This window comes from Populus euphratica, unplaced genomic scaffold, assembly GCF_000495115.2.
Source record: "Populus euphratica unplaced genomic scaffold, PopEup_1.0 scaffold87.1, whole genome shotgun sequence".
NCBI lineage: Eukaryota > Viridiplantae > Streptophyta > Magnoliopsida > Malpighiales > Salicaceae > Populus > Populus euphratica.
In genome coordinates, this window is record NW_011499900.1 from 1,030,257 (window position 1) to 1,057,195 (window position 26,939).

Below are 26,939 nucleotides of genomic sequence, written 5' to 3' on the forward strand. Positions count from 1 at the left end.
GAAACTCTCAAGGGCTAAAACTGCTTTTTTCAAGAAGATTGAAAGGAGCCCGGTGCTAAACTATCGAATCCAGCCCATTTGCTTCCTCTTGTGGCCGACTCCGTAGACAGAGACGGCCAAACCCACTTGGACAGAACAAAACCCTTGTTGGTCAGTGCTCTTCTCGTCGTCCTTCCAGGTGTCTCTCTCTCCATTTTTCACTAGCGTTTGTCCAATCTCAAACCCCAATTGCTTGTTCAAGAAGCTTCTTTTTGGCTTCCAAAATGGCCACTATTATACTCATGAGAAACTAGCTTTCTGTGCTTGAAAAACGTTTCTTGGTAACATCTTCTGTTGCTCTTTCTAGTCCTACCTCTACACTACCCACCAGTTTCTCTTCGCCGTCATTTACAGTTCAATTTCTCTACAATTCATGTGGGCTTCCCTTAAAATCATCTCTTTCGGTTTCTAAGAAGTTCCAAATGGATGAAAGGAAACTCCGAATTTGTACTTGAGTTCTTGAAAGCTCACAACTTCAGCGACACCCAGATCACCCAACTGATCCAGAATAATCCCCAAATCCTCCAAAGCAGAGTAGAAAGCAATATCAAGCCGAAGTTCGACTTCTTCGTTAAACATGGGTTAGTGGGCCAACTTCTGCCTGAGCTTATTGTGTCAAAACCATTTTTTTTTTACAAAACCTATACATTCTTAAATTAAGCCATGTTTTGGGTTCTTGAAGTCATTTCTTGGTTGTACTGGGAAAATTGTCGTGGCTCTTAGCGTTCTCCATGGCTGTTTACGTATAATGTGAAAGGTATTATGCAACCAAATATTGATTTGTTGATAAAAGAGGGAGTGACTTTTGACAGGATAGCAAAACTGATTATCTCACAAATAGGAGGCATACAGCAAAAGCATTCTAGGATGGTCTATACTGTGAATGCTCTTAAAAACTTGAGCATTGAACCAAAGACTCCCTTGTTTATACATGCTCTTAGAGTGATGTTACAAACAAGCGACTTCACTTGGAAGACGATAGTTGGAGTGTTGAACAGTTTGGGTTGGACTGTGGAGGAAATTATAAAGGCTTTTAAGCATGATCCCCTTATTTTGGGATGTTCAGAGGAGAAGATCAGGGATGTCATGGATTTTTTTGTGGTTACCTTGAGATTGAAACCTCAAACTGTTATTACGAACTCCTGGTTCCTTCATTACTGAATTGATAAAAGGCTCCGTCCAAGGTACAATGTTTTGAAGACTTGGAAGTCAAAGAATCTGATTGATGGGGACATCAGGATTGCGTGGCTGTTAAGGCTGCTAACATCATTGAGTGAGAAGAAATTCTTGGGAAACTTTGTTACTTAGTATGTAGACAGTGTCCCAGGTTTATTAGAGGCACATAAGGGTATCGGCAAGGCTGTAAAGACCGATACGTGATGGCAAAGAAAGTAAGTTTACTTCTGCAATGCATAATAGTAGTCTAAATTGCTTTTACCCTTCCCTTGGATTAGAATTGGTTTTGTGTTTGCCTGTTGGAATTTTCATTTCTGTGTTAATTTCTTGATATTATGAATTTAATTTCTTAACATTGTTCATAATGCTTTCTTAAAGTGTTCTGCCGGTAGTTGTTTTTACCATCATGTTTTATTCCTTGAGTCAGTTTCCTAGCCTTTTGTCATTTCTGAATTAGAGATTCAGCTTAGTACTGCATTTCAACAAGCTTTAAAGCATTGATTGCAATTCCTACCAACTTGCTATTTAAAAGCTATGCATTGTAACTGAAAGATTTTCTGGAATGTGGTTAGATGATTGTTTTGCAAACTGAGAGAGAGTATTTTTGTAGGTCATGAAGAACTTATATCGGAGGATAAATTCTGCTGGAGTATGTCTATAGCTTGGAAGAAAATGTAATACTGAGGAGCAGTTTACGATTCAGTTCTCTTTGGGAAGAATTTGAATGATATTTATGCCTTTGATTTTGAAACAGGGTATCAGTCTATATAAGGTTTTTGGCCAAGTAGTACTGTTACTTGTTATATATAAAGTACTACTAGCTGAGTTGCCGACAAAATCATGAAGGTACCCCGAGTGAGGGAGAGGGTTGAGAAGTGAATTTCAAACTCAGTGCTTACGATGAATGAATGAATGCATGTGCTTTGAATGGCTGTGCTGGAAACAAATTGTCAGCTACATGCTGAGAAGCTTATGATCATGGCTTCAGGTTAACTCAGGGATTTCATGTTAATATCCGCATATGGATTTCGTGAGTGATGGAGAATATGATCATCTTTTTGTGTCCAGGCTGTGGGCCAGACTTGCATGCATTTTTTGTGCTTTTCCTTGTATCTCTGTTGTTTTTGTTTGGCTTATTTGCAGCTTGATGGGCAGATACTGCTCAAGTAACAGGTCCTTGATTGATTGAGTTGCATGCTGGAAATAACAAAATTAAAGGGAGTGAAAGAACCTAATGTAGGAATCTTGGTTTATGAGTTTGGTTTCAAAAAAAAAGAAAAAGATTTAGGAGTGTGGAGCTTAGGGTCTGTTTCGATGGGGTTCACAAACAGCCTTTGGTTCGAGAGTAAATTATATAGCCTCAGTTTTTGGCCATGAATATTTTGCTAGAGAGTTCATCTATGCATAGATGCATGTAGTTTCTAAGTTGAATTGAACACTTGTGGCGGGTCAAGTAAACTCAATTTTCACTTTTGATCTGTGGACGTGTAAACAACCATTCCAGGTTTATAAATAAGGGCTCAATTCTTCAAATTACTAACAGTTTTTAGCTTATTGGTTTTGATTATTAGGCCTTCTACAATTCAATACTTCCATGTTGTCCGCATGAGACAAATTTAAATAGCAGATGTATCTCTTGGTACTCTAGAGGTCATTGTTCTAGCCTTACCTCCAGTCTCCTCGACCTTACAGATTCTGTTTTGCATGGATGCTGGTACTGTATTTTTTTTTTCTGGCCAATGTTAGCTTGTAATCAGGTTGTTGAAGATGACTTATCAATTGCTGGACAAGGTGTTGTGCATCAAACATGAAGAAGCAATTACTGTTAAGTTTAGTTGTTGTTGTGTGTGTGTGTATGAAGATGACCTGTCCTTCAATTGAAGAGGCCAGTTGCTAGGGATGAAGACTTCGATGGCAGAGTTGTGTTTGCATATCATGCATCTTTCAAGTGTAGTGCTACGGTAGAACTTTGGGGGATAGTGCTATATGGAACACAACATCTTCATTTTTCAAGGAATACCTTGGATCGTGAAGCCCTTTATACTCGAGCTATCAGATTTCATGTCCATAGGAGTAATAGTCGAAAGAAATGTTAAATATCATTTGCCTAGGTGTGAAAGGTAGCTGTAAATCTAGCAATGATGCATAAAATCCAGCTAAGAATGAAGATCAAGACCCTAAGAAATTGACCCCAAGCTAAGCAGCGCTGCAACTGTTGTAAAGGAAGAAGGTGGCAGCCTCCATACGAAGGGATGCGGAATACACTTTTGGTAAAAGGACTTGGAGATGGTTTCAGAAGCACAAGCATTCCATGAGGCAGTGATGATTACAAGGAAGATTGAGAGAGAAGTAACAGAAGATTATTCAAAATTAATTATTAATTTTTGCAAGGGAGGGGTGATTATGGATAAGGAGATTATGGCACCACACATTGATGCTTTGACATCATCAAGGAGCTTGCAAGGTTGTTTTTATTCATTCATTTACTATTTTTTTTTTCTCGTTTTGGTTAATGCATGTGACTGTGCTGTTTATGACCAAAAGAAGCCCTCTTGCCTATTCTAGAATTGCAGTAACTTCTATTCTTGAATGTATTTTAAGTGTTTTAATTATTATTTTTTTAGTGTTTTTTTATTATTATTTTGATTTGTTGATGTTAAAAATAAAAAAATAATAATAACATTTTTTAATGTGTTTTTAAATAATAAAAAAAATACTTTACAGGATAATACCAAATATACACGAAATCCGGATAGATTTGCAACATGAAACACTGCAATTTCCTTTTCTATTAATGAAAAGCACGACTCTCTGATTATATTTAGGTAGTGTTTCACAAGTATAAAAGAGACATTGATTCTTGGTTGAAAGGATGAAAGGAAAGATGTGAAAATAAATTTATTTTTAAAATAGTTTTAGATTGAATTTTTATATTTATAAAACATGAATAAAACATGTTTTGTTTATTTTAATTATGTATCTTTTTTAATTCCAAGATAATAATTAAAAGTTGACTATTAAAATATAAATTTACATTTATGTTATCTAAATCCTTAAATTTCCGATCGTGGATATTTAAAATGATTGCTATAGTGAAGTGAATTACCATTACATTGAGGTAGGCCAAAAAAAAAAAAGATTAATTTTAATTTGTCCTCTTAAGGTCTGGGGTGAATTGAGTTTCTCCTCTTAATTTCCCGTGGTACGTTGCGATATAAAAATATTTTACGTATAAAAAAATAATATTTAAATAAAGAATTTTTTTAAATATGTTATGAAATTCGAGGTGAAATCTTAAATTTTCTGAACATTTATCAACTTAAATATAAAGGATTTATTTGGATTTAACTTGATTGATTTAACAAGTTAATAAAAATTTAAACAATTAATAATAAATATATTGTTTTTTTTTTCAAGATGATTTTTTATTAATTTATTTAAGTTTAATAAATTTATTTTTATTTAATTATATAATAAAAATAAATAGTTATACAATTCAGTATTAATATAATAATAATAATAATAGTTAGTAATAACATCAAGCATCAACCTAAAATTTGAATCACGAGTTTTAATTAAATCATCAAATATTTTAAAATCAATTTTTATTTTTATTTTATAAAACAAAATAATATTATTTTTGTTAAGAAAATAAATAGTTGATAAGTTGTAATCAAGTTTTTAATTAGATTTTTATGAGTTAATTCAATTTTTTAACTGGTCATCCATATTTTTTTTTTCTTTAACTCAAGCTTAATTTCAGTCTCGAGTTAATCAAGTCCTAAATCAAATTATTAATCTAGGCTAAGATTAAAACTATGATGCAAAGCTCTTTTTTTTTTTTTTTTTACATTTTAAGCTATTTTCTTGAGCATTGAAAAAAGGGGCAGGGTGCGGGGAACTCCTAGAAAATGTTACTAAACTAGATTTAATTGATGGGTTTTGAAATCTTCCAACTTTATTATTCATTTAGCATAAGCTTTAAATTAAATATTATAGAAGATGCCATAATGTGTCATAATTGAGTTGGTAAGTCTAAAAATAATATTGATAAATAATAAAAATATAGGTTGACATAAAAAAAATAGAATGACAGTAACATTTTTTGATATAAAAATTTAAAAGATAAATTAAATATTATTATCTATATTAATAATAAACTCAACACTATTAGATCGAATGTTGTAATAAGACGCAATACTTTTAATTTTATATTTTATATAAAATTAAAAAGTTTCACCTAATACCTTGCAAGTCAATTGAATGGTTATTATAGAATAAAAAATTAATTGTTTAGCACGTGTGATACAAACGCCGGAATGGGGCAAGCGACTTTATCTGTCCTCAAAAGACAATCATTCTTTGTATCTCAAGAATAGTATCGACATGACCTTCCATTCAAGGCGTTTAGGGGTGGCCCCTTCCTTTTCTTCCCTCTTTTTTTATTTTAATCTTCTCCCCTCACCTTCCCTCCGGATTCCGCCCATGAATTGTTTTTTCTGCCTTGCATTTCATGCTTGCTGTCAATTGCAATCCCTTTATAGTAATTCGTTGCAAGGTTGAGTCCTAACACTCGACTCTCTAGTAACTTTCATTCTATGCCCCCTCTGGTTTGGCAACATTTCTATGCCCCTTGTACTCTGTAAAAATAAAGAAGAAGAAGAAGAAGAAGAAGAAGAAACGCTCCCCTCCTCCTCCCCCTCCCGCAAAAGTATCCCTGAAGACTCAAAGCGAACACCACCATGAAGACGATGATGATGCTCTTTCCAGAGATAGCTGCCGATATTCTAAGCAGACTACCGGTCAAATCTCTCAAACGTTTCAGGTGCGTGTCTAAATCATGGTGCAAAGAAATCGACAGTCCATACTTTATCAACACTCATCTCAAAAGATCATCACAAGCACACACCCATCTCAGCCTCATTCTTAGAGATACCACCAAGTTATGCACTGTAGACTTGGACTCACCCGACTTCACCTCCATAGAACTGAAAAGCAATCCTTTAAAAAGTGACCACTGCGCTACTGAAGTAATGGGTTCTTGTAATGGACTGCTTGCCCTGTTAAATTCTGACTTTAGAATTGCTTTATATAATCCATCAACTAGAGAAAAGAAAATGATACCCGTTTCACCATTAGAGTTGCCAAATGACTTGGACGATTCTAAAGTGTCTAGCCTGTTCAATTTTTATGGATTTGGACATGACCCCGTTAATGAAGACTATAAAGTTGTGAGATTTATACACTTTTATGGTGATAGTCCTGATGGGTTTTTTCACTGTGAGGTTAAAGTTTATAGCTTGAAATCAAATTCTTGGAAAAGAATTGATGACTATCCTTATGACTTGAGGTTTATTCTGCCACCTGATTATCACCCTCGCTGTAGAAGAGGGTATGGTGTGTTTGCTAATAGTGCTGTTCATTGGAAGGCTACTGTAGTGGGAAAGGGAAAAGAAAATGGGAGTGATTTGATTCTCGCTTTTGATCTTGGAGCTGAAGAATTTAAGATAATACCACAGCCTGATTATTCCAGCAATGAACATGAAATGAATGTGGGAGTTTTAGGAGGTTGTTTATGTGTATTTTGTAATAGGAACTGTGAACAGGTTGAAATATGGGTGATGAAGGAATATGGTGTGAAGGAATCTTGGACTCAGTTGTGTACCGTTATTGCAAAGCTACAAGTGAAGGAATTTTGGTTGCATGCTAGACCTTTAGCTTATTCAAAGGGTGGAGATAAAATTCTGCTGGAATTGGATAATAGGTTTTTGGTTTGGTATGATTTGAGAAGGAGAAAGTCCAAGATTATCAAGATTCGTGGTGCTCCTCCGATTTTTATAGCTGAGATTAGTGTAGGAAGCCTTGTCACACTAAATGGAGGTGGTGAGGGTCAGACTAGTGGGAAGGACACACAAGAGAAAAGGAAGACTAGAAAGAAAAGGTTTGTTTTATTCACTTTGTTCAAGCTTGGTCCTTTTTTATGGTTTTACTAATTTGTTCCCTTCTATACTTTCAATGATATAGTTTGACAATTGGTTAAGTTGCCATGCTTGAATGCTTAAGCATACTCATCTTTGGTGCTCATCAAAATCCATGTTTTGGTATGGTTATTTATGATCCGATATCTATTAATTCCTGTGTCTGCCAGGGATCAGTTCTTATCAAAGGGGTTCAAGCTGGTTTTATGATTTAGTAGAGAAGGATGTTAAATTGGAGTGTATCAATATCATCATAGGTAAATCAATAAATTCAACCACAATATTCTTGCTAATTAATGCTTGTTATGCTTGACCTAATTTGTTCCTTTTTTGTGCTTTTATGCTGAACATAACTCGTTTTCTTTTTTTTCTGACTATGCTATCTCCGATCTTCTTAAATTCTTACTCTCTCCCACATTTCTGGCTTCAAGATGAGGTAATAACCAATAAGATCTTCACTTATGCACAAGATCATTTTCTCCTCTCAAGGTTTTAAGCTCATTTTTTTATTATGAATTTGTCTAATCTCGTTTTGTGTCGAACTGCTGATACACCTTATCAGAAAGTTTGCCTGGTCATTGTAAGTGTTCCAATTAGATCTTTAAGAGTCATTGTAGTTGACTTGCCATTTCTTGATGCTGTTACAGATTTGACGTGGACTTTGAACCAAATATGGCAGTGGATGTTATTTAGAGATTCACGTAATCATGTAGATTGGAGCATTTATGAAACTTATAGAAATGATCTCTTTTGCCATGTAATATATATATATATATATATAAAAAAAAAAAATTGGCCAATGCTGTTAATGTTGTAATGCAGACAGTATTTCATCATTAAGTTTTATGTCATATGACTGATTTTTTCTTGGCAAAAAACCCAGACTGTTATCTAATCATCTTTGTTTTTCTCAGGGCTGGTAATAGTTGGTTTAGAATGCAAACTTGGAAAACTATGGACATGGAGCGCATGGATGGGGATCTTTATTTGCTTTTCTCTGATACAGGACCACAAGAACTTAATGTTAGTTTTTTAGGGAATATAGTTTTTCGGGCTTTATGATATAGTAGCGTTTGAGGAACTCAGATTCTTCTACTTCTGGACAGTGTTGTGGGTTGTACCTTGTTAGGGCTTATTATGTCTATAGAACGTATTTAAAAGCATTTAATATGCTCTTTGAAGGATGATAGCTGTTCATACATCAATCTAACTCATCCTTTAATTAAATTGATTTTGGTAGCTGTCCACTTGTATTTTGGAAGAACGAATGCTTTGAATTTTATTTTTTTTAGTTGAATAGAAGTCCATATTATTTTTAGGGAATGCCAAGAAGGATCAAGATCAGGGATGACAATGGGTCGGGTCAGAGCAGGGTGAGTTCTTACAGAGGATCGAGAATAGGGATAGCAATGCAGTGAAATTTCTAGTGAATGATCAATGGTGGTGGTGGTCTTTATAGTGTTGTTTGTGTCCAGGCCATTCTGTACGTCCTAACTTCTAGTGGTTCAAATGCCAGAGAGATAATACAGGAATGGATCTTCTGTACACTTAAGTTTCTAAAATCTTCTTGATGATGTTAATTAGCATTGCGATAATTTTATCTGTCAAAAAGGGGATTGATTTTCTCCCTTTATTTCTTTTACTTGTGTTGTGTTTTGAACACCAGGGAGGCTTGAACCATGACAGGATTTCCTTAATTACTTTGTCTAAATGCAGCAAGTTCAAGTCCCAGTTGAAGCAGGGGTAGCGCGGTGTGGAGGGTGGTATAGATCAATGGACTCGTCAAAGTTAGTTTTTTTGTAGTATCTCCAAGTACTTGAGCTCCAATGATTAAGATTTGAGTGCTAATTTTGCATTATTGATCGAGCTCTTCAAATAGCACTTCCTCTGATAAATTATCATTGCTAGATAACAAGTAACAACATTCTCCACTTATGGCATCCTAATCTGGAATAAGTCAGAGTTCTAGTAGCATAAATGGGTTTCCTAAAAGTGTAATAGCATGTAGAGGTACTGATACCAGGACATGTTAGTGAGGGATAGCTCAGTGAAACTTGAATTTCTAAAAAAACTGAGCACAAAATTCATGTGTCAAATTTCTGATTAACAAAGGAGCTGTCAGTTCTAATATTGATTTATTTGTGTTTGGTTAGTGTTTTAAAACAAAAAAGACCTGTACAGAAAAGATAGAAATGTTTTGCAATGAATTTATGTATCTTCAAAACAAAAACACAGGGAGATATATGTTCCATATCCATACTGTCTCCATTTCTTCTATCATGAGATGATAACCAAATTCAACACATGATTCTTCAAAAAGACAATTGAACGAAAGGTGTTCTTTTAAACACCTCATAATGATATGATAGTATCTTCAAGCTTATGTTTTCTTTCAGACTGCATCTTTCCTTGTGTAGACTCTGCCATGATGAAATCGTTGAGTTGGTCAGACAAACAGGTCGGCAGACTCTGATTCCTTGCACTCCAGCCTTCAAAGGAAGTAACCTTGGCTGTTCCGCAAATTGCCTGCGCGAACCAATTGTCATGCTTACCAATATGTCAGCTGTATCTGGAACTCCACGCACAGCAGTTCTGCCCATGTTAATAGATTGTGGCTCAAATCTGAATTGCTTGGCAGGACTTGAAACATCCTCGTTGTTAGCCCTGTTGAAGTTGCAATGTACAATAGTCCTTGAACAAGCGTGTAACATGTTGGGGGAAGGAAAACTGTAATCGAGACTTGAATTAGACAAAGCCCCATGATATATCTTGTCACATTTCAGCTCTGATTCTCCACTTGTTCTAGCTGATAAAATAGATCTATCAGCCGCGGTCCTGAAGCAAAGGAAAGTAGTATAAAAGCAACTCCTGAAGAAAGGATGTTTCAAGGCCTCCTCAGCAGGGGGCCTATCGCAGAGATTCCAAGGACAAAGCATTGAAAAAAGGTTGGTGGCGTCCTCGCTAGCAGATGGTATCAATGCAGCTAGCTGGACGCTATCAAACTTTGGAAACTGTTTAGTCCTTGCAAGATGAATTCCATCAGCCCATGAATCCACAGTTCGACTGCCTAGCAATCTGCATATTCTGTACATCTGCTTTGTGCGGACGAAGAACAGCCCTAGCAGCGGACTGCCACTGTGGTATGAAGAGTGGTAAGATCAGTGGACTTGTCGAAGCCAATGTTTCAGCTATCTCAAAACAAATATTACAGAATCCAATTCCTCAAAGTCCAATCTCTAAGATTTGATACTTCTTTTTCGCGTTGATTGATTGAGCCCCATATAGCATTGCTCCAACTTAAGTTATCATTGCTAGCTTAGCTAACAACTAACAACATTCTCCACTTATGACATCCTAATTTGGAATAACTCAGAACAAGTGGAATTAATGGCTACCTTATGGTAGTATTTTGTTACTGTTCTGAGATTGAAGAGACGGAGATAGTGGAGACTAATTCTCTTTATGAGTTTAATACCATGCACAACTAGTGATATGGCTTGTGGGAACATTCTAATGAGGGGTTAACTCGGTGAAACTAATTTCATAAGAAAACTGAAGAGATTTAGCAGGAAAATCACGTGTCAAAATTTTCTGTTTCAACAATGAAGCTCAATTCTTATATATGATATACTGAACAGACAAGTCCATGCTTTGAAAAATAATAAAATTACAAATACCTCTGAATAATAGTCTCTTCTCTTACCTTGTGTTTACATTGATGCTACAGCTTGTCTGTCAGGATGAAATTGCGGGGTTGGTCCGATAAGCATGTCAGCAGATCCTTTGATTCCTTACACTCCAGCCCTGGAAGGAAGTGGCCTTGGATGCTTCACAAATTGATTGTACGAACCAATTGTCATGTTTGGCAATTGCCAGTATCTGAAACTCCTAGCTCAGTAGTTCTGCTCATGTTTATGGATCGTGTTCCAAATTCGAATTGCTTGGCAGGACTTGAAACACCCTGGTTAGCCCTTTTAAAGTCGCAACACACAATCGTACCTGAACAAGCGTGTAATTTATTGGGGGGAGGAAAATTGTAATCTAGACTTCAATTAGATAAACCCCATGATATCTATTCTCGGATTTCTGCTCTAATTGGCCGCTTGTTCTGGCGGATAGAATTGCGGCCATTAGCGGTGGCCGGAAGGAGGAATATAAAAGCCAGTCCTGAAGAAAGGATGTTTTAAGGCCTCCTCAGCGGTGGGCCGATCGCAAGGATTCCAAGAAATAAGCATTGAAATAAGGTTGATAGCATCCTTACTAGCAGAAGGTATCACTGCAGAAAACCAGGCACCATCAAACTTTGGAAATTTGTACTTAATAGTCCTCGCGAGATGAATTCCTTCAGCCCATGAATCCATATTTGGAGTGCCCAGTGCACTGCATATTCTGTACATCTGGTTTGCTCCACTGGTACCAGGAAAGAGGGGACAGAGATTGAATAACTCAGCCATGATAGCACCCATAGCCCACATATCAACTTTAGAACTATAAGAATACGAGTGCAGGATATTTTCAGGCGCTCGATACCAGCGAGAGCAGACGTGTATACGGAGGTTTTGAATTGATTTCTCTTGCAAGACCAAAGTCGGCAATCTTGACAGCGTCTCTGGTAACCAACAAGTTCTCTGGCTTCAGGTCACGGTGAAAACAACCTTGCTTGTGCATGTAATCGAGACCCTGAAACACCTGGCGACACAAGTCCCTGATTTCTGCTCTTGTGAACCGGGTTTTCGTGTCTTCAATGACTTGATAAAGGTTCTTTTCCATGCACTAGAAAATCAAATACAAGATGTTGTTTTAGTGGATTAGTTCGTTAAGCTTCATAATGTTAGGATGATTCAACTTCTTTAAGGACTTGACTTCTCTCGAATTCAGACATTTTTCCCATGAGTCGTACTTTCTCTTGATCTGCTTAACGGCAACTAGTTCACTGGACTCTCGATTAATCGCTTGCCGGACACTGCCAGAGGTACCCTCCCGAGCTCCTTAACTACCTTGTACTTGCCGATTTTGCACCCAACGATCCGAGTTTTATAGGAAAATACTGATTGCCATAAATCTGACCAGCAATGAAGAAACCTAGAGGAACTGTTAATGATAGAGAAACCCCAAGTTGCTGACTTCCTGGATTGATAAAACACCATTGTGGAATGTGATAGCAGTTTAAACCGAACCCAAATGGACAAAACCCTAAAAGCAAATCCCTTTTGTCTGTCTGTGCGCAAATACTAGCCCAGTCTGTTTTTCTTTAGCTTGGATCTGATAACTATAGACTCGAGGAAATTCCAGGAGCTTACAGCTAACTTACCAAGTAAACGAACTCTTTGGCTTAGAATTGGAGATTTGTATAATAATTAAGCTCAAACTCTTGCCTCGAATTTGTAATTTGGATACGTTTCTCGTACTGCTGTTGGTTAATGTTTCAAGAACAAGTAATTTTTTTTTTCCTCATGTGTTAACTGAATTTGTTTAATGTCTTATCCTTATTTTCTACTTTAAATATAAACCTAAGTATACACATATGACTACAACGAAATTTCCAGTTGCTATAGTCTTAAAAGAACATTATCACTTTCTTCATTCATAGTTGTTTCCAGGTTTTTTTTTTTGTTACTATATATATAAAAGAAAAAATAAAGATGATAAAGGACAAAAATATATTTCATTAAAGAGATAAAAATAAAAATAAAAATATTTCTAAAATAATTTTTAAGTGAAATATAGAGAGTATAAATCTCTAGAGACAATATTTAAAAAAAAATATTCTTGTAAAAAAAATTTAATTCCAAGATTGTTTAATTAAGATATATTAGAATAAAAATAGTTATTATTATAATTTTAAAACTTAACTCGAGAATCGATCCGAAACAAAACCCAAGATATTAGTTGAAGTTTGGGTCATAGGTTAGGTTGGCCTGAGTGAATATAAAATTATAAATAATTATTATTATAATTTTAAAATCTAATTTAATGGACAACCTGAAGCAAGGACCAAGTCATGAGTGAGGTTGACTACTAACTCGAGTCAATATAATGATAAAAAATATTATTATTATTATTATAGTTTTAAAATTCGACTTAATGATCAACTTAAGATAAAATTTGGTTCATATATCAAGAGGGTCAAGTCAATTTTACTTGGATAAATATAATTATTATCATAGCTTTAAAACTTGATTTGAGAATCGACTCAGGGCAATACTTAAGTCATGGATCAAAAAGGTCAATTTAGGTTGACTTGAGTCAATGTAAAAATAAAAATTGTTATTAAAAGTTAAGACAAGTTGACTTGAGTTAATGTTTGGATAAAAAAATATTATTATCATCATTTTAAAACTTAACTAAAAACAAAGTTCATGTTACGGGTTAAAAAGGTCACTTGACACACTTAAAATTTTGTTTAAAAATAATCAAATTAACCTTATTTTGATCATAAAAATTCTTTGAAAAAATCAATAGGTTTTTAACTTGTGTTTTATTTCAAAACTTAGTTTTTTAACCAAATTTGATTTAGGCAATTTTCCAATCTAAATTTTGGATTAACCTGTTAAGTCAGTCATGATTTTATAACTAAATTATTATAATATTGATAATTTCAACATTAAATATAAACTAAAATAAAAAAATCTAATTATTTTTTTAAAATATATAAGATCAACAACAATACATATTAAAAATAAAATAATTTTTTATATTATTTTATATTTTATCCATACTGACCAAATAAGATAAAAAAAATTATTTTATTCTCATATCCTTACCAAATACAATTTTATCTAATTTTATCTATTTTTTTTATTTTTTCAATGTTTTTATATTCTTTTTTTTCAGGTGATAATAACAAAAAATTACTATAAGGTACATGCAAGTACTTCTCTTCCATCTTATTAATGATTTGGATGGGAAATCCTTTTGTTTTGAATGATTTAACATTTGGATTTAAAATGATAAGCTCATGATTCCAGCTTGAGGTCGAGTTTTATTTTAAATTGATTTTAATATTAATTTCCTCAAATTTAATTATCTTAATTGATTAATTTGCTATCTAATTCATGTAATCAAATCCAACCATAACAACAAAATAAAATAATTTAAAATAAAATTAAAACGAAATGGTTTTTCAATAAAAAATAATGATAGACCCGGGTAACCCAAAAACCCATGAATTGATCCACTGAACGAAGCACTCTTATGGGTCAGACCCCGGGCCGTGCATGACACCTATGTTTTCTGGTTCCTTCACAATTAGGGCATTTCCAACGGCGGAGACAGATCAAAAGTCATAAGCAATAACTCATAATTCAACATTTTTTTTTTTTTTTTTATCTACAATAGGATAGTAAGTAAGATGCTAAAATGGCTTTGTCAAGATGAAAAGTCGTCATGATTGTATGTTTAAAATAAATAAAAAACTATAAAATAAAGGGAAAATCTAAATTGTTTTTAATTTTAAAACTTCTCCTCTTTCTTGACTCGTTTTATGTTTAAATACAAAATGGCTTATCAGAACATCATTTTCCGTTGGAGTGTTAACGGGAAACAATTCGAATCCAAACCCACCCGCCCAACCAGACCCGATCGGTTATGATTTACGAAAGAAACCCAAAACCCCCTGTAAGAAACTTTCTGCTTGCATCCAGAATGAGAAGCCTGCTTTCTCTAATGCATGAACGTTTTCTATCAAGTAGTCCATTTTCATCATCATCATTTGCAGTTGAGTGCCTCGTAAACTCATGTGGGCTTCCCTCAAAATCAGCTCTTGAATTTTCCCGAGACTTCCACCTCCATGAAAACAACCTCCAAAGCTTCCAATCTGTATTCCACTGCTTCCAGTCCCACAACATTCCCAGCACCCGCATAACCAAATTGATTAAAAGGCGGCCTCAGATCCTCAATTACAGTGTGGAAGACAACCTCAAGCCTAAACTCCAGCTCCTCGTGCAAAATGGCATCGTGGGTCATCACATGTGCAAGGTTTTCGTATCAAATCCGGTAATTTTGAACGCTGACTTAGATTCTCAAATTAAACCATGTTTTCAGTTTTTAAAGTCTGTTCTTGGTAGTAATAGGAATGTCGTAGAAGCTATCAATCGTTCTTCCAATTTGTTGACTTGTGATTTGAAGGGTTGTTTACAACCAAATATTGATTTTTTGATTGAAGAGGGGGTGCCTTTTGACGGGGTTGCTGAATTTCTTATTAGGGACGCAATAACTGTACAGCACAAGCATAATAGTATGGTCAATGCAGTGAATGATCTTAAGAATCTGGGATTTGATCCAAAGGCTCCTGTTTTTCTTGAGGCTGTTAGAGTGAGGATTCACATGAGTGAGTCAATTTGGAAGGAGAAAATTGAAGTGATGAAGAGTTTGGGGTGGAGTGAAGGGGAGATTTTTTCGGCTTTTAAGCGAGATCCGAATTTTTTAAAATCTCCAGTGGAGAAAATCAGGGTGGCGACGGATTTCTTTGTGAATACATTGAAATTGGGACGGGAAATTTTAAGTGAAGATCCTGAATTTTTTACCCTTAAAATTGATAAAAGTTGTCGTAGGAGGTATGGTGTTTTCACACTTTTGGAGTCTGAGAAGCTGATCGAAGGGGGTGTGAAGATTGAGGAAGTGCTCAAAATGAGGGATAAGGAGTTCTTGGTGAAATACGTTAAGAAGTATGTGGACAAAGTCCCAGGTTTATGGGAGACATTCAATGGTAGGAAGCAACAACAATCTTTACCCCGGTCGAACAGAGGTAATATTGGTTAATTTGTTTCCTGAACTTTCAATTTGGATGTTGGTTTTTGATGCCATCTGCCATTTCTTTCCTGGTCATTTTTGTTCTATCTCTTTCCTTTACATTTTTTCACTTTTACTTTGCAGACTTTAACTTGCTATGTATATTTGAGAGCATACAAAGCATCCATTTGATTGTTAAAGTGTGAAGCACACATTAATTTCATATTTAGGCCCGTCCAATCAGCTCCGCAGTTCATATCTTTTAGATAATTGTAAGGTCACATAATGGTCTGATGTTATCTGCTGAGATGATTATGTGACCTTACAATTGTCTGCTGCTGATTTTTGGATATTGTTTTTGATGTTATCTGGTGCTGGTTTCATGGTCCTTTTTGTTCATTTGATTTCCTTTACCTCTCTCACTTTAACTCGCATATTTGAACTGACTGCTTATATGTGGGAACTTATGAATCGTTGATTATATTGTTAGATTGCCAAGCATATCATTAATTTCATTTTCAGGTCTGACCAGCTCTATACTTCGTGTCTAAGAGTTTTCTGATAATTGCTAGGCTGTATAATCATCCCACGGTAAAATGATTGCATTAGAAATTTACAAATACATGGATATTCAAAGCAAATAAATCTGAACCACATGATTAGCTGAGCGGCCTCTTCTTGCTGTAAGGGGGATGTCTTAGGTTTGAATCTGGGATTGGAATGTGGAAATAAAGGAGATGAGTTAGCATCAGGTTAAAGGTTTTCAAAGAATAAATGAATTCAACTAGAACTATACAAATGCAATTTGCATATTCGGTGGCAGTTCTAACCAAGGGTTGTCTTGAGTTAACGGATGAAGCATTAGAATTTAGATGAGCCAAAAAGAAAAAAGAAAACTGTATGGCCTTTTCTTTTATATGATAGTAAGCTTTAAGGGCCTAGATCAACTGATATCAGTGTTGTTAAATGTTTCTTGTTATATGACTTTGATATCAGTGTTGCTATTTTGATCTTTAATGTATCAGACAAATCTTAACAAAGACACAACTTCTGTTACAAATTGTGCCCAACTAGTTGAATTTTTTGCAGTGCTACAGCAATGGGGAAAAGCAGCTCGTTGAGAGAAGGGAAATTATAATTGATGGGCTAGTGAAGAAACACCCACCAGTTCATGCCCTGCCGAAGCAGCTAAAATTGTTTCTGATGACGAAGCTCTATGCATGAAGAATTTTGGAACTGATTGTGGTGTAGATAATGAACCGATGGATGCAACTTCTCAAAAGTGATATTATTAGGAATGTCATCATAGTGTACACTGAATTCAAAGAATTCACTGCGATGTGGGAATGAAGTGCAAGTTTTGGGGTAGCTTGTTGCTAGTTTAGAGAGACACCCCTTACGAAATAAATAGCATCCCTTGTAATCTTGCCATAGTCTTTTTACTTGAGCATACGAATGCTAGTGCAATTGTAGCTGCTGTATATGGGTGGGGATCAGGATTGTCATCAAATCCTCGGATGGTTGAATTTTATTCTTTGTTTTTGAAAACAGCAAGTAACTTTAGCTCACATGTTTTGTTTTAGGGGAATGCCTATGGTGCTTAAAAGAGGGTAGCTCTCTGCTCCATATTTTGGTGTTCATAAATTCATTTTAATGGTCTGTTTTAGAAGAGGAACGGTGGCCAATGGCATGGTGTTCAAGGTTGATACTTGGATTCTTAAAAGTGTCATTTCATAATCAGCATCCCTTATTGGTTAATTCATGTACTTACCAATTGTCATGGTATTCTTGCTTGGAAAGGAGCTGAGTTCTCGAAGTTGCTTAAAGTGAGCTCCTAGACTGGTTACAAAAGATGTAGAACAAAACAAAGCCAGGTCTAACAACTATTCATATGCAGAAGTAAATTGAAACGGAGCCAGGATCTGGATTCGGGTTTGGATTTCTCAGGCCAATCCACCGTACATATGGGATAGACACAAACCAGAAAGAAAACTTAGGACAGCATAAGAAACCATTTTTGGTCTATAACATTTTGAAATCATGTTTATCATGTCTGAGATGTGCTATAAAGATCACAAATCTGAACATGAGCATGCATCGAACTGCCTGCAGATTGCATGGCTGCCACTTGCCACACAAAAAAGTTGGGTTTTGTATTCTATTTTTGTAATCGAGTGGTATTGCTGGATCATCTTTTACCTATCAAAACTAATTTCCAACTTTCACTGTCAGCTAACTAGAAAGCGACTACAATGATATATGAATGACTTGCCTGATCACATAATGGAGATTGGTTGATAGCAATGGACAAATTAGCATGCTCATATTCCAGGCTAGAAATGGTACAAGCTAGACAAATTCAATTTATATGAGCATGCCAGGTTTTGATGGATTGTATCAATGATTTTTCTTGTTTGCTAGCGTATTTCTTAAACCAAAGGGAATGAGTTAATAATGTACTTGTTAAGCCAGGCTCACGAGTTGATTTAAAAAACTGAGATACAAATCCCAACTTTGATCAGATTTTTTTGTTGGATTGATAAACACGGTTGCTTCAAATAAGTTTTTAATATTTTTATAAAAAAATCAATTTTTTATATATATATATTCCACGGTGTGAGCACCTTTAAGGCTGAAAAGGCTTATGGAAATCTTATCTTATCTGTCCCAAACCCAACAGCTGCTAGCATTAAATGGTCTCAAAAACTCCACTCGTTTGATCTTCTGTGTTGTCCACAGAACACATTTTGCTTCCGAGGAATGGCAAGTAATGTACCACTGAGAAACCTGCTTTCTCTGGTACAAAATCGTTCCTTGAAAACATCCACTGCACCTCCCAATACTTCATCCCCATCGTCATTTACTGTACAATACCTCCTTAGCTCATCTGGGCTTCACTTAGAATCTGTTCATTCAGTTTCCCAGAAGCTCCAAATCGATGAAAGTGATCTTCAAAACCCGCATTATGTCATCGGGTTCTTGAAAGCTCACGATTTTAAGGATGCCCACATAGCCAAATTGATCCACAAGTGGCCTGCTGTCCTCCATTGCAAAGTAGAACACAATTTGAAGCCTAAATTTGAGTTCTTCATAGAAAATGGTTTTGTTGGTGAGATTCTGCCCGAGCTTATTGTATCAAATCCGGATGTTTTGAGAAGGGCTTTAGATTCTCGAATTATACCATGCTTTGAGCTTTTGAAGTCGGTTCTTGGTTGCAGTGAGAAAGCTGCATCGGCTTTTAAGCGTTGTTCGGTATCAATGATGTCTGCCATGGAACCGAACATTGATCTATTGATAAAAGAGGGAGTGCCTGTCGATAGGATTGCAAAACTGATTATGTTGCAACCAAGAACTATACAGCAAAAGCATCAGAGGATGATTTATGCTGTGAAAGCTCTTAAAGATTTGGAAATCGATTCAAAGACTACCGTTTTTATACATGCTCTTAGAGTGATGTTACAAATGAGCGAGTCCACTTGGAACAAGAAAGTTGAAGTGTTGAAGAGTTTGGGGTGGACCGAGGAGGAGATTTTACAGGCTTTTAAGCGATGCCCCTTTTGTTTTACATGTTCGGAGGAGAAAATCAGGAGTGTAGTGGATTTCCTGGTGAACACATTGAAGATGGAACTGCGAACTGTAATTGAACGTCCCGAGTTTCTTATGCTGTCTGTTGATAAAAGGATTCGTCCAAGGTACAATGTGTTAAAGATTTTGGAGTCGAAGAAGCTGGTTATTGGGAAGAAGAATATGAAGCAGTTGCTAACAATGAGGGAGAACAATTTCTTCCAGAACTATGTCATTAAGTATGCAGACAAGGTCCCAGGTTTATTGGAGGCATATGAGGTTCTTCCAAAGCAATAAAGATAGATTCTTGATGGCAAAAGATGTAAGTTGACTTGTTCAATGAAAAGCATAATAATATTATAAATTGCTTTTAGTCTTCTGTGAATTAGAGGCACTTTATGTGCTTTCTGTTTCAAATTATATTGCTCGATTAAGTCTTAAAATGCTAATAGTTCAATTTATTATCATTTTGCATATCGGTTATTCATATTTTTCTTGTGATATTTTGTTCCTGTGACCATGAATGTTTCCAGATCATCTCTCTGGCCTTTTAATGTGATTGGAAGGAATCTGTACTATCATTTATGGCTTTGGTTCCCAAATGTGGCCAGTGTTTGGTTATAAAAAGTTTTAGGTCTATTAGTTTTGCTACTCAGAATAGGTAAAATCTGTGATTAACATTGCTTTTGCTTGGGAGAGGACTGAGAGGTGGATTTAAGGTTCAATGCTTACCTGAATAAAATGCATGATTTTCAAAAGCTTGCAATCATATACTCATTGATTTAGGTCTTTACGTATTGGATTTTGGAGGTGATGGAATATGTGATTCTTTTCTTGTGTGCATCCTCTGAGGCAGAGTGGCACAAATTCCCGTTACAGGCCGGTGTTTTCCCAATCCACGCTGAATAGGCAGATGATACTCAAGTAACAAGTCCTTGATTCATTGATTTGTGCATGGAGACATTAAAGTTAAAGGAAAAAAAATAAATATCGATGTGATGGTTAGTTGTTTGGCCTTGGTTCATGAGCAAAATTTGGTTCTGAGACAACAGAATGTGCTATGCCATGTAGGGGATCATCTGTTTGCCAGGCATATCTGCTACAGTATCATATATGGAACAGATGCGCATACAGGTTTCCAGTCAAGCACTTGTTGATTAAGTACATTATTTTGTTCTGGAATTCTTTTGGACACGCAACCAACTATTCCCTGTTTATAAAGTAGGGCTCTTTTCTCAGATTAAGAGCAGTTTTAGCGTCATGAATACAGGTTATTGGGTCGTTATAAGCTATATTTAACAGTTTGGAAAAATATGATAGCACAAGGCTTGTCGAAGTTATTCGAGGATTAATGACTCGGGCTTCCGGACTTGGCTATGCAAATTTAACAACTGCAGCTCTAGCTGGCTGTTTTAGTAGCAGGTGATTTTGCTGGAGATGTTGATTTTGAGTGTATCATCGAAGGGCAAATCAGCCCCCTCTCTCAAGGTAATCATCTTGCCAGCAATGAGGATACTGGGCCATGGAAGTGAAGAGGGTGGCTCTAGGCACCCGCCATGCTGGTATCCTACATTTGATATCTTCATAGATCCCATTATTGTATATCCATTAACAAAGGCAAATCATTTTACCTCATTCTTCCTCTCAGAAAGAACCATTGGTTGGTTATTCTTTGGATGAACAGGTGAAGTGGACATTTCTGTCTCTGTCCAATTTGACATCCAATTTCTGTCTCAGAAAATCCAAACTCATCCTGTTGTTTGTAAATATATTAAAAAAATAAAACCTTAGCTCCAAAAATTGCTACATTATCCATGAGAAATCAGCTTTCTTTGATGCACACTCGTTTTCTTGATAAATAACAATAACTTGCTGCCGTGTAATCGATTTACTTAGTAGTATAATTATTAAATGTAGCTTTGCTTGCGCGGGTTGAATTGATGATTTTTTTTATTTTAAACCTGGCTTGAGCTGCGCGAGTTTGATCATGGATTTGGTTAAATGTAGATAATTTAGTGGGTTAATTCATGATATGATTGAATTAATCGTATTCAGGTGAGATCCAGTAGGGTAGCTTGAAGGATTTTTTTTATATATTTTTGTTCAAAATAATGATGGTTTATTTAAAAAAACCAATAAAATAGTGTTTTTTTTTTTGTTGATAGGATAATCCAATAACCTAGATTGATTTTTAGTTAGGTCAAGAGTTATAAAACCGAGTTTGAAAGTTCAATTCAATAAACAATAAACTAGGAGAGAAACGACATGCATTTACTGGCTTGCAAGCCAACCTGCTCAAACAACTATCCAAGTTTTAGACCAATTTTATTGTAGATTGGATTTATAGTTTTAAAACTGGCCTGGTCTAGAGGGTTGAGTCTGAACCTGGCTGACTCGGGGTTGGACCCGGGTTAAATTGAAGAAAATAGAAAAAAGAAAAACTCGGTATAACCTGGCTAACTCAATTGCAAATAAGTTAATTTTTTTTATTTTTTATTAAAATAACATCATTTTAATTTTTATAAAACAATAAAATTTGGCCGATTAACCTAATAACCCAGTCAAAATTCAGATTCTGAATCTTAAACCGCACCGACCACCGACCAGAACTATGATTAGATCTTAATGCTTTGACTAGGTCAGCGCTAGGGCTGACAGTTATGGTAAGGACGACCCAATCATAAGAGAATCATGGATCTCGAAAATGCAATCCGAGAGCAAGAATATTAGACCACTAAAATAGCAGCCCACAATAACTTTAAAAATAACAGCCCAAGTTAACCCTATCGAGACCAGCCCATATGGATCCTTGACAGCAGAGCTCACAATCGTTCTTCGTGTACCCCCAGAGTCAAAGCCCTAACAAAAGTCAAAAACCCTTTCCAGCTTCTGTGTCAAATCTGAAACACAAGCATTTTGCTGTCTGAAATGGCCGCCAATAAACCTAGCAGAAGCTTGCTTTCTCTGCTTCAAAAACGTTTTCTATTAACATTTTCTGCAGCACTTTCTCCTCCTACAGCTCAATTGCCCACCAGTAGCTCTTCTTCTTCATCGTCGTCCTTTACAGTTCATTTCCTTGTGAATTCTTGCGGGCTCACTTCAAAATCTGCTCTTTCAGTTTCCAAGAAGTTCCAAATCCGTGAAAAAAACCTCCAAAACCCTCAATCCGTACTCCAGTTCTTGAAAGCTCATGACTTTAGCGAAACCCATATTTCCAAATTGATTGAAAAGCGACCCAAGATTCTCCTGCGCAGAATAGAAGACAATCTGAAAGCCAAGTTTGACTTCTTTATCGAAAATGGTTTTGCGGGTCAGCTTCTGCCCCAACTTATTTTATCAAATCCGGTGATTTTGGAAAGGGCCTTAGATTCCCATATTAAACCATCTCTTCTGTACTTTAAGTCTATTCTCGGTACCAGCGAGAAAGTTATTGCAGCTTCCAAACGTTCTGTGTTTTTGTTGACTTGTGATTGGAACAGTATCGTGCAACCAAATGTTGATTTCTTGATTAAAGAGGGAGTGCCTGTTGATAGGATTGCAAAGTTGTTTCTGTTTCACCCACAGGTTGTGCAACGGAAGCATGATAGGATGGTTTATGCAGTGAATACTGTCAAGGATTTGGGACTTGAACCGGAGGTTTCTATTTTTATATATGCTCTGACTACCATGATGCAATCGAGCGAGTCCACTTTGAAGAAGAAAGTTGAAGTGTTGAAGAGTTTGGGGTGGACGGAGGAGGAGATTTTCCGGGCTTTTAAGCAAGACCCTGCTATTTTGCGATTTTCAGAGGAAAAGATCAGGGGTGTGATGGATTTCTTGGTGAATACTGTGGGATTGAGGCCACAAACTATTATTGCAAACCCTTTGTTTCTTCATTACTCAATTAACAAAAGGCTTCGACCAAGGTATAATGTTTTGAAGGCTTTGGAGTCAAAGAAGCTCTTTGATGAGGGCATAAGCATTGGGTCGGTGCTAAAAATGAGCGAGAAGAATTTCATGAAGAATTATGTTTCCAAGTATGTACATAGTGTCCCCGGTATATTGGACACATATAAGGGTATCAGCAAGCCTATAAAGATGGATACTTGATGGAAAAAGATGCACGTTTACCTTGCACTGCAAATTTAGTAAGATAATATTCTTGAATCAGAGAGTTTTTGTGCTTGGCTGTTTAAATTTGCATTGCCGCATTAATTCTTTGAACACTGTGTAAAATTTATCATAATTTTACGTATTATAGTTATCTTGCAGTGGTTGTTTTCACCATCACGTCTATTTCTAGACTATTTCGAATCAAGAAACGGAATAATCTCTTGAGTTTTGTCGCTTTCGAATTTTTAATTTGAATTTACTTTGTTGATTGTCAAGCTTCAAATGTTTGAAACTGGAGCTAACATAATCATAGGCTTTCTGACATTAAACTTAAAAATAATGCGTGGTTGAGTTTAAGAGACTACAAATATAAGCTTGCCTTTCCAGTTGAAATAAACAAGCCCTTCTCCAAATCCACACTTCTTCTGAAGAAAGATTTTGTGAGCTGTAAACTATGTATTGGTTGGATAGCTGTGCTTGGCTGGCCAGGAGAGAATGTTGAAGAAGAGGAATTTTAATGAAGAGTTTAGAGGGGGATAAAGCTGTGCTTGGCTGGCCAGGAGAGAATGTTGAAGAAGAGCAATTTTAATGAAGAGTTTGAAGGGGGATAAAGTTGTGTAGCTTGCTCAGTGGTGACAGGACTTGATGAAATGATGAGCATCTCATGGTTCAGGTTTCTTTTATTCATTGAAAGTGTTGCGGATAAGAAAGAAACATCTCGTGGTTCAGGTTTCTTTTATTCATTGAAATTGTTGCGGATAAGAAAGAAAAGGCAGAGGGGGTAAAAATAATTGGAGGGGATACTTTAATTTAGGGTTTGGACCTCTGGGTCTGGCTTTGTAGGTTGGGTTCACTAACAGCACTTGGTTCTGAGGGGAAGAAATTATATAGCCTCAGCCCTATCCATTCTATATTTTACTGAACAGGCAGGCCTATGGCAAAGATGCATGTTTCATATCAATTAGTTGTGGTGGGTCGAGTACATCAATTTTCTTCAGGAATTTGTGTTCATGTGAACAATTGTTTCAAGTTTACTAGTGATAATATCGATTTGTAGAACAATGATGTTGCATTATTATCGTTTTTATACTTCAATTATGTGTCCATGCTGCATGAGGGAGACAAATTGTATGGTAGCAGCTAAACATCTTGGTAAATAAGCACTTCCCCACCATCATGGCAGATTACTCGAGTCACCCTGCAAATTAGGTTTATGCTCCTTTTTTTTTTTTCCAGTCTCTTCAACTTTAAAACTCATTTCTCCACATGTTTGATTTAAATTTTCAGTTCTGTGCTTGAAATTTTTCTTGCATTTTACCAGGTATTCAACCTCCTCTTGGACCCAAAATCTTTACAGACAGTTCTCTTGCCCTAATACATGCTCTCGTTACTTGAAAAAATTGGTGATGCAAGGATCAAGGAAGTAATTCTTATGGAAGGTCTGTCTCGACTTCCTTGTATCCAGACTATGATTTTAAGAAAAAAAAAAGGCTCTCCTGCGTTGTTAGCAAAGCTCTTCACTACTTTGCAGCTTGAAGGTGATCATTCTTGCACACCCCCGAGGAGCAGGTCCATGCAGCATGCTCTTTAGGTTTTTTCCCTGTCTTTTCAACCTTAAAACTCACCTTGTCAGATAGTTAGATTGAATGAAAAATGGTAATGTAGTGTTTGCTGAGTCTTAGCTTTAGGACTATTTTTCTCTTGAGGTAGATAATTCGGATAATTTTTTCACTCGGGCTCTATTTCGTTTGCCAATCTCTGATTGCACCTGCCTGTCAAATTTGTCACCCCCCCTTTCCTTTTCAGTAACGTGTCGACTTTGCAATCAACTTGGAAAACTTTTAATTTGGATTTTGTTTCTCTCAGGCTCTGTTTCTTTTGGGCTAGAATGCATCGAGAAGCTCCAGAGAGACAATTTGCTGCATTTTCTGGCATAATTTTCATCTAACTATCATCTTCAACATAGCATTCATTGACCTTCAGCTTGGCTCTGAATCTTTATAAGCAATATTTAACAGTTTGGGAAAATATGATAGCACAAGGCTTGTCAAAGTTAACAAGTGCAGCTCTTGCTGGCTGTTTTAGTAGCAGGCAATTTTGCTGGAGATGTTGATTTCGAGTGTGTTTATCATCAAAGGGCTTTTCAGCTTCCTCTCTCTCTCCCCAGGTAATCATCTAGCCACCCTAAGGGCTCGATACATGCTCCTTCTGCAAGGCCTATCCTCTAACTTTTCTTGACATTTTTTGTTTACCTTTGGTAATTCTGCCACGCAGAACAGGAGGTTATTCTTTGAATGAACCGGCGAAGCTTCTTTGTGTCCAATTTGACACCCAATTTCTCTCTTAAGAAAATTCAAGCTCATCCTGTTGTCTGTGTATCTATTAAAAATATAAAATCTTTGCTCCAAAAATGGCCACACTATCCATGAGAGATCTGCTTTCTTCGATGCAGACTCGTTTTCTTGCTAAATAACAATGATTTGCTGCTGTGTAATCATAATATAATTCATTCAAAATATTTTTACAAAAAAAAATGTAAAAAAAAGGGGAATATTTTGATGTTAACCATCCATAAGGAATTCTTTCAAAAAAATATATCAAAATAATTTATTTTTTTATATTATCACATTAAAATATTTCAATAATTTTAAAAAAATTAATTTGAAACTAAGAAAAAATCAAAAAAATTAAAAAGTATTGTGGGATAAAAAAACCTCAATAATTATTTAATGATTATGAAATTGACCAACTAATCAAATTGAAGTGACTTCTCTAGGTGAGTTTCAAGGATTTTTTTAAATTTTTATTCAAAATGTCAGTGTTTCAGTTTTTAAAATTTTTTTCTTAAAAGAACTAAAATATATGTTCTGAGTTCATCTAGCAATCCAGTAGCTTAGATCCCTAGCAAAACAGACAATCGTCCTTCGCGTACCCTCAGAGTCAAAGCCCTAACAAAAGTCAAAACCCTTTCCAGCCTCTGTGTCAAATCTCAAACACTAGCATTCTGCTGTCTGAAATGGCCGCCAATAAACCTAGCAGAAGCTTGCTTTCCCTGCTTCAAGAACGATCTCTATTATCATCTGCTGCTGAATGTAGACATACAACTTTCATGTCATATTACAAATTTTGCATAGCCAGAAACTTGATTTTAAGTTATATAATCTAACGATATGCTATGCGAGTAAATCTTCTAAATTCTGTATGAAACGACTTGAGCTTCTTTCACAATGCGTTTCCAAAGCAACAAAGAACAAGACAAGCTCATAAATCCTTGAGATGATTAGCCTATAAATCACTATAAATGTACCTTTAAAACAGAGAATTAATTCATCAAGTTATTGGCTATGTTTTCATATTCAA

The 26,939-nt window shown here is 35.8% G+C and overlaps 4 protein-coding genes, 1 long non-coding RNA gene and 1 pseudogene across 17 annotated transcripts; 5 read left to right on the forward strand and 1 right to left on the reverse strand.

Moving 5' to 3' along the window:
• Window positions 1-43: 43 nt before the first annotated feature.
• Window positions 44-1,973, forward strand: LOC105132697 (uncharacterized). The gene is made up of 2 exons (XR_843621.1): window positions 44-1,430; window positions 1,826-1,973. It is a non-coding gene; the product is annotated as an uncharacterized LOC105132697 (long non-coding RNA).
• Window positions 1,974-5,580: 3,607 nt separating this feature from the next.
• Window positions 5,581-8,735, forward strand: LOC105132701 (F-box protein CPR30-like). 6 transcript variants are annotated; one of them, XR_843623.1, is made up of 4 exons: window positions 5,582-7,156; window positions 7,364-7,450; window positions 7,625-7,629; window positions 7,841-8,735. XR_843623.1 is itself a non-coding variant. In XM_011036344.1 (3 exons), the coding sequence occupies exons 1-2, from the start codon at window positions 5,958-5,960 to the stop codon at window positions 7,401-7,403; spliced, it is 1,239 nt and encodes a 412-aa protein (XP_011034646.1). In that variant the 5' UTR covers window positions 5,582-5,957; the 3' UTR covers window positions 7,404-7,450; window positions 8,108-8,735. The 6 variants fall into 6 exon arrangements, 3 of the variants coding, with proteins under 3 accessions (XP_011034644.1, XP_011034646.1, XP_011034645.1); XR_843624.1 differs by having other exon boundaries at window positions 8,108-8,176; XR_843622.1 differs by having other exon boundaries at window positions 7,364-7,629.
• Window positions 8,736-9,585: 850 nt separating this feature from the next.
• LOC105132756 (cyclin-dependent kinase F-4-like) lies at window positions 9,586-12,614 on the reverse strand (annotated as a pseudogene).
• A 2,061-nt stretch (window positions 12,615-14,675) lies between these two features.
• LOC105132703 (uncharacterized) lies at window positions 14,676-17,658 on the forward strand. Of its 4 annotated transcripts, XM_011036348.1 has the most exons (3): window positions 15,045-15,188; window positions 15,398-15,939; window positions 17,021-17,658. In XM_011036348.1, the coding sequence occupies exons 1-3, from the start codon at window positions 15,142-15,144 to the stop codon at window positions 17,059-17,061; spliced, it is 630 nt and encodes a 209-aa protein (XP_011034650.1). In that variant the 5' UTR covers window positions 15,045-15,141; the 3' UTR covers window positions 17,062-17,658. The 4 variants fall into 4 exon arrangements, with proteins under 4 accessions (XP_011034648.1, XP_011034649.1, XP_011034647.1 ...); XM_011036346.1 differs by having other exon boundaries at window positions 14,676-15,939; window positions 17,013-17,658; XM_011036347.1 differs by lacking the exon at window positions 17,021-17,658 and adding an exon at window positions 16,446-16,998 and having other exon boundaries at window positions 14,676-15,939.
• A 901-nt stretch (window positions 17,659-18,559) lies between these two features.
• On the forward strand, window positions 18,560-21,298 carry LOC105132705 (uncharacterized). Of its 2 annotated transcripts, none has more exons than XM_011036354.1 (2): window positions 18,560-19,809; window positions 20,559-21,298. In XM_011036354.1, exon 1 carries the CDS (start codon window positions 18,684-18,686, stop codon window positions 19,782-19,784), a length of 1,101 nt encoding a protein of 366 aa, XP_011034656.1. In that variant the 5' UTR covers window positions 18,560-18,683; the 3' UTR covers window positions 19,785-19,809; window positions 20,559-21,298. The 2 variants fall into 2 exon arrangements, with proteins under 2 accessions (XP_011034656.1, XP_011034655.1); XM_011036353.1 differs by lacking the exon at window positions 20,559-21,298 and adding an exon at window positions 20,344-20,545.
• Window positions 21,299-22,193: 895 nt separating this feature from the next.
• LOC105132704 (uncharacterized) lies at window positions 22,194-25,404 on the forward strand. 4 transcript variants are annotated; one of them, XR_843625.1, is made up of 3 exons: window positions 22,194-23,614; window positions 23,938-24,252; window positions 24,309-24,580. XR_843625.1 is itself a non-coding variant. In XM_011036352.1 (2 exons), the coding sequence occupies exon 1, from the start codon at window positions 22,416-22,418 to the stop codon at window positions 23,574-23,576; it is 1,161 nt and encodes a 386-aa protein (XP_011034654.1). In that variant the 5' UTR covers window positions 22,194-22,415; the 3' UTR covers window positions 23,577-23,614; window positions 25,386-25,404. The 4 variants fall into 4 exon arrangements, 3 of the variants coding, with proteins under 3 accessions (XP_011034654.1, XP_011034652.1, XP_011034653.1); XM_011036352.1 differs by lacking the exons at window positions 23,938-24,252; window positions 24,309-24,580 and adding an exon at window positions 25,386-25,404; XM_011036350.1 differs by having other exon boundaries at window positions 23,938-24,580.
• The last annotated feature ends 1,535 nt before the right edge of the window (window positions 25,405-26,939 follow it).

Excerpts from the sequence above, each read along its gene's own strand:
- LOC105132704 (XM_011036352.1), top strand. The coding sequence starts at position 22,416 with ATGGCCGCCAATAAACCTAGCAGAAGCTTGCTTTCTCTGCTTCAAAAA.
- LOC105132701 (XM_011036342.1), top strand. The coding sequence starts at position 5,958 with ATGAAGACGATGATGATGCTCTTTCCAGAGATAGCTGCCGATATTCTA. Across the intron at positions 7,157-8,107 it reads AGGAAGACTAGAAAGAAAAG|GGCTGGTAATAGTTGGTTTA; the intron begins GTTTGTTTTATT and ends TGTTTTTCTCAG.
- LOC105132703 (XM_011036345.1), top strand. The coding sequence starts at position 14,781 with ATGATTTACGAAAGAAACCCAAAACCCCCTGTAAGAAACTTTCTGCTT. Across the intron at positions 15,940-17,020 it reads TTTACCCCGGTCGAACAGAG|CAATGGGGAAAAGCAGCTCG; the intron begins GTAATATTGGTT and ends GCAGTGCTACAG.
- LOC105132705 (XM_011036354.1), top strand. The coding sequence starts at position 18,684 with ATGGCAAGTAATGTACCACTGAGAAACCTGCTTTCTCTGGTACAAAAT.